Genomic DNA, 9,220 nt, shown 5'->3' on the forward strand with positions numbered 1-9,220 from the left:
ACATACTTGAGGTCATGCAGACAAAACAAGCTTTAAGATAGTTGTTCACCTTGTGACAAGATGAGATTCAATGAAATATGTAGTGTGGCAGGTTTTATGGAGCATTTTTCGATAAGCACAGAAAGATGCTAGGTGTAACCTGCACTGTTGCCTAATCTATGCACCCTGAAACTACCTCCAATCATCATTGTAGATGGAGGCAACTATCAGGATGCACAGATCTGTGATACAGTATAGATAAATTGCAGTTGTTATATCCTGGTTCCAGATGGATGAACTACACTTTGTAATGTAATGTACTGCCTGGCACGGTTGTAAGCGCTCCCAACGTTGAGCACTTCCGTGCCAGGCAGGCGGCCTGCCCGCCCTAACCCGGGAGCCTCAGCTCCCCCCCCTACTTTTGCCCCTCGCGGGGTCATTTGGGGGTATCCTATGCAGATGCAGATACACATTTTTTACAACCATCTTCGTCTGTTAGATAGCAACATATATTTGTTAGCAGTATGTATTGCCGATTCTTGAACACAAAATTACCAACATCATATAACAATATACAGTAGACACCCCATTTTCCAGCGCATTTGATTTTCATGCAATTATCCAGGTGGTTGAACAATGCGAAGTTATCCAGCTGGACCAAACATGTGTCGACAAACCTGTGAGATGGACGCCTCAAACTCATCAGGCTTCTCGCCTGCTGGCTTGATGATCTTCGCACTGGCGCTGAACATCGCCATGGCTAGTCTACAATTTAATAAAACACAAAGTCAAATCATATTTGTTATGTTGCAGTGAAAACCTTATCATGAAACTTCCTGCATGTTGATTACTGTATCATGCGTTTAGATGAAATGGCAAGTAGATAATTTACTGTACGCGTTTAGATGAAATGGCTTCCAAGTTCCAACACATTGCAAACCAACATAGGTATCACTAGTATTTCAACACGTATTCCTCTGGACGTGCTGTCCCATGCCAGGGACTTTGCCTGGTTTCGAGTTGATACTATGACTATATAAGTACTATGATACTATACCCAAGTTTCTGCTACGAACATACGATCGTTTTTAAATTATGACAGCATAGGATCAGAAACTGTGAAATCTACTTAAATTGATCTATCATATTTATGAGGAGGGTGGTAGCAGTTAAGACGAATTTACCCTTATCTTGCGTATACAATATTACGGTATGATAATATTTAAATCGATGCATGGAAGTCCCAAGCATGGAAGTCTCTACTCCAAAATAGTACGGCATATAACAAACACTCATTACTCAATACAGCAGGTCCATCCGAACTTACTAACACTACAATCGGAAACATCACATCCAACTTATTCAAAATACTTGACTTGTCTTCATCAAAACGCCTGCTAAGACAAGAAATAATCCATATTTCGAAGGCGAATATCTAGGATCCTGCACCTACCAGTAATGGCGGCCAGAAAGGCAGATTTTACGCATGGCATTGTGGGTATGCGCTCGGCTGCAAAAAATATTGAAATCAACGCTTTCAAACGTTTTGTTAGCGGAACATTAATCGAAAACCTTTAAACTCAAAATAGATATATATTCTATCAAATTAACCTAGTACGATAGGTAGATAACTGAAATTTCCTTTTTTCTGACCTTTCACCCTTACCTCCGCAGTGTGTCATGGTGAAAACAACATCGACGGCGATGTCGAACAACATCGACGGCGATGTCTGTGGGAGGTTTCTCCAGTGTTTTCATCGCTATTACCGTGTGATATGTTCAATTTGCTTCTTAGGATAGGAACGGCAATATTTAGGGACCAAATGTCAGGGTCGCAGGCTTTCTATGCCGTCAGGAACGGGCGGAACCCGGGTGTTTACCGGACATGGTAGGTACCGGGGCCGCGGGGGGGCCAGGAGGACTAGACGCGAAGGGCAACTTATGAATGTGACGTAACATGTTATCTAAGATTCAATGTGGCGTTTTAGCTCAGGTGTTTGCTCCAAAACGACTACATAATGCAAGAACAAGCGTTATTCAAAGGAGTGTGAACGGTCTTTAGAACAAAATTTTATAACTTAAATACTGAAAACTTAGTCTGTGTAACACAAACTCCGCTGTCCAGGGCTCTAAGTGGGCTGGCAGATGTTTGGCGGGCTGCTATAAGCGAGATTTAATCAGGCTACTGAAAACTACTATATAACTTTTCCAAACCAAGGAGGTTAAAACGTTAACGTTATATAACTTTTTTTATAACTTAAAATTTTTTAAACTATTATTACAACAAGTACTGTATATGTTTTCATTTAATTTTTCAGTTTCATGCATCACAATCATGTCTTTATTATCCTTTTAACACAATAGGGATGAGTGTCGGGACCAGGTTAACAAGTTCTCCAATGCAAAGTACAAGAAGTTCAGAACCCAGGAGGAAGCCTGGCAATTTATATCAGGATCTCCTGCCACATCCACGTACAAACATGCCTCTGGCTCTGCACCATCCTCATCTTCCTACACAAGTACAAGCAGGCATTCAGGTAACGGAGGTAAAGAGTGTATGAAAAAGATAATACATAATTTATAATTCATCTTTACTTGTTAAGAAATGAACAGGTACCATACTGACATTTTGCTCTTTACATGTTAAAGAAAATATTTCTGTCAGGTTCCTACAGGACCCAGGAAGAAGCCTGGTCACCAGGGTATCCATCTCCCTCCACATCCTCGTACAGACATGCCCCTGCAGCTTCTCCATCTTCCTACACAGGCAGGCACTCAGGTAAAGGTTTAAAAAAAAATCAGGATGCATATATTGAAAAATTAATGACCAGAAAAGGCAGTAAAAATTAAGGCAGGAGCTATTTAATCTTCCTGTGATTGTCTATCAGAATCTTTTCACTATTGACAGGACATTTCTGTCAATGGTAATGACAATAAACTAAAGCTCTTCAAGCATTGTCATGTTTTTTCTCTCCTTGAATTCTCACCTTGAAAAACAGCCAGTAAGTACCCTTGTTAGTAATGAGGCTGTACCATAGTTACACTCTGGGGCCGTATATACTAATCTTCCTTCCCTATTTCCTTCCCTCCTTCTGTCATGTAGATCAGTAAGTGAATACATGGTCATACAAATCCGGATGAGATCTCCACTCTGCAGCCAACCTTGACTTGAAAATGTTCACTGAACTACTTGTCACTGTCTCAGAGTTTATTCCACATCAGACTCAGTTGCATCGGAAAGGCCAACTTCGTATCAGTGCAAGTTGCGCTGAGAAGAAGCTGGCCTTTTGAACTCTGAATTTGGTATTTACATAAATGGAGTTTGCTAGGCTGGGCATGAACACGGCTCTATTACACAGGTTGCAATGGTTGCAAGTTCAGAGTGTGACGTACCCATGTGTACTCTTGTTGTATAAAACTTTTAAAAGAATCAAGACTTAGTCTGCCCTTTTCCTCCTGAGGAGAATTGTGGAAAGCTCCAGTGCTCACAAAATTCTAGGGTATGGAAGATGGGAGATTTGCTGGAATAATTTTGTGATCCTGTACTCTCTCATTCGTTTCCTTGTCTCACTTGGTCTTTGAAGCTCAGTTTGTTATTGAGACCCCCCCCCCCAAAAAAAAAAAATTGCTCTACAAATTATGTACAGTTCCATCAGCTTTAATCATGGAATACTAGTACTGTGTTTGGGGTTTCCCTTTCCTACATGCATGGGTTTGCAGTTACACATGTATTAGGATGGAATGCATTTGCTTCGGTTAGGGCCATTCCTCGGATAGGACATTAAATGGAGGTCCCTGCTTGACGAGAGCCACACCTTGAGGACATTTAAGAACCACACCTGTCGAAAAGTAGGGGTCCTTCCCGGTGTGAGTGACAAATAAATGTCGGGATATGCAGCTTGTACTGTCAAATACAAACTTGGTGTGTTAAGCCATAATGTGGTTTACTGGGTATGCGAAATGAACAAACAAAGGCCAGACAGTATCTTTGTGTTATTTTTTGTAGGCTTCCAGGCCAGACCATCACCTTACATGCGAAAGAGATCATTGTCACCCGCCGCCTCTGTACAAGCAGCCTCCATTGACCTTGAACACCAGAGGGCAAAGAGAACAAAACTTCTGGACTCCAATTTCAACACAACAGAGAGTATCAGTGGCTTCACATATAAAGGTATTTCTGTCATGTTTAGAAATATGGAATTTTGACTGTCATAATGTGCTAGCACAGAAACTTTACCATGAAAAGATTAGTACCTTTAAACTGGTCATAGAAAAGAAATCTTGGTTGTGAATGTGAAATACAGACATCCTTTGACATATTTTTTTCCATATTCCTTGTTACAGAAATTTGTTGAAATCATTGCAGCCATTTTTTTGAGATTGGGAAGTTCAAACAGTAAAGCAAAAGAATGTTGTCTAGATATGACATCCTCTTGTTAGACAGAGGATATATGATATATCATACTGGTAGATCTATCGCAAAAAGTCAGTCGAAATATTTTCAATGTGTTCCAGCAAATGTTGAATTAACTATCATGGTCTTGCCTTGGCCTGTGTAGATGGAGCAGCGGTGGTGTATACAGATGGTTGCTGCACAGATAATGGCTTCCATGGTGCTAGTGCAGGAATAGGTGTCTACTGGGGACCTGGGCATGAAAAGTAGGTTTCAACATGTGCAGTTATGTGTGCATCAGCTGTGTGTATGCTCAGTTGGCCAACCAGAGTAGAACTACAGTTGAATATACATAGATTTTAACTTGCCAAGTGTGAATATTGGTACAGCTGCTGTTTATGATCATACGATAATACATGAATTGAGAAAGGTGTTTAAAAAAGGGTTTTCCATGGTTCTTCATGATGCTACAATATATTACTAGAAATCTGATTTTTTGGTACAGGACCAGTTATACATTCCTTATTGAGTTGATTTCAGCATCTTAACTATTAAGTTGATAACTTTTGGGTATGTCCTTTCAGAAATATGAGTGCCAAATTACCTGGAAGACAGACAAACAACAGAGCAGAGATCCACGTAAGGCCTGCAAATGTTTTGCTTTTCTTGTGGTCCAATATACTTTACAATTCCCTCTCACTAATGTCATGTACTGTATGTCTGTTCAGTAATTTATATGTTAAGCTATTGACAGTAAATGTAAGGCAGTGAACCATCATATGCCTGTTCTGAAATGCCATTTCCTTGTGCCCAAAGGCTGCACGTTATGCCATTGAGTCTGCTAAAGAGATGGGCCTGGCAAAGGTCAGTCTGCACACAGACAGCCAGTTCCTGATCAATGGTGAGTTCCATTTCTTGTTCTCCTCTGATTTGTCGGTCTACCCCGATGCACTTTAACTACTAGTATGTTTGTCAAATAACCGCATAGCTAAAATTTGTTACGCACAATCCATTCCACATGATATTAAAGGTATTGCTATTATTCTATTTTTTTATTTGATAACAGTTTCTTGTATACGGTGCATGTTTACAGGTATAACAAAATGGATTCACGGCTGGAAGAAAAATGGTTGGAAGTTGTCCACAGGGAAACCTGTCCAGAACAAGGAAGACTTCCAGAGCCTGGACTCAGCATTGCAGGGTATAGATGTGCAGTGGGTAAGTCTGGGAACATGTGGCATTCCCAAATGTGACCATATTGTTAATCAAGTGTACACAGAAGCTTTTAACTTCTATAGATAGTCACTCAAATTAATCAATACATAGTATGATGAATATCAGTTAGCATTTTGATGTATAATTGTAATTGGTTCTAAGGGGGTACATTAAATGTTAACATTTCAGTTATCACAGATTTTTGGATGCTGTTGGGTTCTGTCAGCTCTTTGGGCTTGAAGTGTCATTTGCACATTCCGTGTCAGTCAGTATTTCAACTAGGACCTGACCATCCACTACCTAGAAAATCACAGCTATGTTTGACTATGATATCATTTGTTAAAGAATCTTTTTTTTTCCCAGGTTCATGTGCGAGGACATGTAGGTGTCCCGGGGAACGAAGCTGCAGACGGACTGGCTAAGGAAGGATCACGGAAACCTCTAGAAGATGTGAGAGCGCTGCGCAATTGAGATCTCACTACAAGGACTGTATTTACCATGCTTTGAGATATCATTAAGTTATTTCTTCTTTGTTGCAATATTTGTTTATACTACTCACTACGGACTGACAAGACTTAGAAACTTGGTTTATAATAAAAGTTGAGCACTGAGCAGTATTTCTTGTTCTTGGTGGTGGATTTTTTCATTGATGTGTGATTAAACACAGGCATTGTGATAGATAAAACAATAAAATCAGATTTTATATATGTACTTATATATGTACTTGTCTTTAATAAAAAGCAATGGCAGACACATTTTTAAAAACCTTTCAATTTGGCCAAAATTGTGATTCCGAGACCCAATTAATTAAACTGCTGTGGCCTTAAAAAATATTTGACTCATTGTAAGCAAACTGTGGTTTGGTAAGCTTTTATTCCAGTAACCACTTGACGAATACCATATCTTTCTAACCATTAGCCCCAGCAATTCCCATTCTGTATAAAACTACACCTTTCTGGTAGTCAGACAGTTAGAGTGATGTGGTTTCCTACACAACTTCACCTAACAGCAAAGCCCATAGGGCAAATAACCAAGGCCTGATACAATTTGATAATAATGGCTGAAGAAAGTCTTCAATCTCAAGAGTGAACAACCAGATCTTGCATGCAGTGAGTGCCCTATACACTAATACAGTGATTTGAGCAAAGAGAAATTGTAAAATAAAAGCAGATGCTTTCCTAGTAGATGTTCTTTTATTCTCTTGTGCAACTGCCAGAACACACTGCAAAATTAAGAAATCAGACTAACATGTGGCACTCAGCACTAAAATAGATCCTGTGTATTATATATTCTGGTTCAAGCACTAATTTGATAGAGCAAAACCAAAGATGTGTATTTGGACACTAAAACCACTGGCTTGCAACACTTGATTCAAATTATTGACAAAGCATTTTAGTATATGCAGACTAACTACTACATGGCTGTTGAAAAGAGCACACATGCACAAATACATATCACACATTACAAATGTTGAGGGTACAAGATAGATATTCATATCAGGCACATTAGAATCTTATGTGGCATTTCATCCACTTTTACACCACTTTGGTAATTGGAAAACCAAGGAAAGAATCTATTGTGCTTCTCGATATTCTAGGTACATGTATTCAAATGTAAAAAGGCCTTACCCCATACAAAAAAAAACAACTTCAACTGACAAAAGCAAAATACAAATCTCAAGTAAGAAGACTGGGGAAAGTACATGATTTATATGAAGTTATGTTTTGCGGCATTCCTACAGTTTCCTAAGGAAATATGTTACTGTGGGACAAACATTTGATACTAAATTGACACAGCTCTGACCCATACCCATTTTACACACCTTAAATAACACATCTCATGCTCACAGAAGTGATACACAATATAAACTACACACTGCCCCCTGATAGGTCATGATGGAATGATACCTTCATTCAGAAATGACCACTTCTAACTTCCTGTAACATTTCAGTAAATAGGTTGACTTCAAAAGAAAAATTGATAAGTACTGTACAATTATCTCAGTTGATAATGACTCTAAAAGATGCATGATTAATCTTATTACCCCTATCTAAAGAATGGACTAGTCTGTACTCTGCCGAGTGTATGGCAGAAGTGGACCGATCCATTCTTGAGCAGGGGATGCCAACAAGTAGGAAACACCGACATTCAGCAATCCAGGAAGTTGGCGGCCATGAGCAGCTCCAAGGCGATCTCTGGCGCGATGGGGAATTCTGGGATTTCTGTGGAGCTGTTGGTGTAGCGCACCTTGTAGGTGAAATACATGCAGACCTTGGACAGGACGTGAGATCTGTGGGAGACAAAAAATCCACAACTCTTCACTTTCATCATAAAATGTGAAATACCTCTGAAAGAACGAGCTAGACCTGCTCTTGAAAAATACCTCTGACAGCCAGACTATGCAAAATGCTACAACCAGTCAGTTATAAAATGGCTCAAGGCACTGTCCCACAATTGGGACCTTCCCACAGCTTTGCTCCCGACCACTCCCCAACCATAGTTGCCACTTGCCACTGGGCTAAGGGTAGCCTGGAATACATCCTATTCCAGCTCCAGTTCACTACTCTGTTTGCATCCAGCAAAAAATGACTTTCCCGATTGATTTTTTGCCGGTGCATAGCACCGGCTATGAGACGGGAGAAGCGGTTGCATGGATGCATGGATGGATGGGTCACTTTAACCAAATAGCCCTTCTATACGTGCTATTGCGTAATCGAGCCAGCGTGGCCGAGCGGTCTACAGCACGGTACCTATCTTCCATAGATCGTAGGTTCGAACCCCACTTGCTAAATTTTTTTTTCTTTGTTAGGCCATGTTGATTTGATTATATGGATGACATCCTCCGGAAACTCCAAAACTGATGCGAGCGAGCGAATAAAAAAAAAGTTTGGCCAAAAAAAAAAAGTTGCCTTCAGTATGAAATCAAAGTGGCCAGGAAGGCTGAACATAGGACTAAACACACATAGTATGGTATACCAACAGTTAGGTGTAGGGACCAGTACATCATACGGGTGCAAAACATTTTTTTTCTTCTTGGACCAATCCGAAAAAAACAGACCTGAAAAAAACAACAGAGGAACAGGTTTCGCCAATTACAAAATGGACACACTATGTCGGCAGCCATTTGGGGTCTAACCGGGGGCCAAGAAGACAACAAGAGCAAAGTCAAGTAGAGTTTATAGTCAATTGCACCAAGTTTCTACAGTCAAAGGTACAGAGACAGTTAGCCTTTATTACATGGAGATGGGATTTTAAAATGCAGCGGGAGTCCAATAATCCACTAAACAATTCCTTTGTAGCAAAATTGACCAATTGTTTTGAGTATTGCCAGTTCTCAAGTTTCCACAGACAATCAGGTCCAGGTTCATGTCCGGACCTGGAAATGATCCTCTGGACCTGAATTTTCTGTACTGGTACCTCCCCCAACCAACAATAGATTTTTTTTTCTTTCTGTCCTTTCACATCTTATTCTTTGACTTAAGATTCATTTTGGCATTCTATGGCATTAGTTATCTGTTTTCTGATACTTTTTTTTCAATCTGCAGAATATTTGTGCTCATTTTACAGCTGCTTTGCACAATTTATTGTGTGGTCGAAAACGTTTCTAACAGGTAATTGCCACGTCAATTATAG

The 9,220-nt window shown here is 39.9% G+C and overlaps 3 protein-coding genes across 4 annotated transcripts in view; 1 reads left to right on the forward strand and 2 right to left on the reverse strand.

Moving 5' to 3' along the window:
* Nucleotides 1-1,472, reverse strand: part of LOC118410133 (40S ribosomal protein S7) — a gene marked incomplete at its 3' end in the record, with an annotated part of 2,440 nt that extends 968 nt beyond the window's left edge. Inside the window, 1 exon segment of the mRNA XM_035811659.1 lies at nt 1,433-1,472.
* Nucleotides 1,473-1,682: 210 nt separating this feature from the next.
* LOC118410125 (ribonuclease H1-like) lies at nt 1,683-7,035 on the forward strand. 2 transcript variants are annotated; one of them, XM_035811646.1, is made up of 9 exons: nt 1,683-1,867; nt 2,344-2,525; nt 2,645-2,758; nt 3,986-4,150; nt 4,539-4,638; nt 4,957-5,011; nt 5,189-5,273; nt 5,466-5,590; nt 5,951-7,035. In XM_035811646.1, the coding sequence occupies exons 1-9, from the start codon at nt 1,755-1,757 to the stop codon at nt 6,056-6,058; spliced, it is 1,047 nt and encodes a 348-aa protein (XP_035667539.1). In that variant the 5' UTR covers nt 1,683-1,754; the 3' UTR covers nt 6,059-7,035. The 2 variants fall into 2 exon arrangements, with proteins under 2 accessions (XP_035667539.1, XP_035667540.1); XM_035811647.1 differs by having other exon boundaries at nt 2,344-2,516.
* The window catches only part of LOC118410139 (elongin-C), a gene marked incomplete in the record, with an annotated part of 8,262 nt that continues 5,483 nt past the window's right edge, over nt 6,442-9,220 (reverse strand). The window contains 1 exon segment of the mRNA XM_035811669.1: nt 6,442-7,870. Coding sequence (XP_035667562.1) covers nt 7,736-7,870 — 135 coding nt within the window.

This window comes from Branchiostoma floridae, chromosome 2, assembly GCF_000003815.2.
Source record: "Branchiostoma floridae strain S238N-H82 chromosome 2, Bfl_VNyyK, whole genome shotgun sequence".
Lineage (NCBI taxonomy): Eukaryota > Metazoa > Chordata > Leptocardii > Amphioxiformes > Branchiostomatidae > Branchiostoma > Branchiostoma floridae.

Excerpts from the sequence above, each read along its gene's own strand:
- LOC118410125 (XM_035811646.1), top strand. The coding sequence starts at position 1,755 with ATGTTCAATTTGCTTCTTAGGATAGGAACGGCAATATTTAGGGACCAA. Across the intron at positions 5,012-5,188 it reads ACAACAGAGCAGAGATCCAC|GCTGCACGTTATGCCATTGA; the intron begins GTAAGGCCTGCA and ends TTGTGCCCAAAG. Across the intron at positions 5,591-5,950 it reads AGGGTATAGATGTGCAGTGG|GTTCATGTGCGAGGACATGT; the intron begins GTAAGTCTGGGA and ends TTTTTTTCCCAG.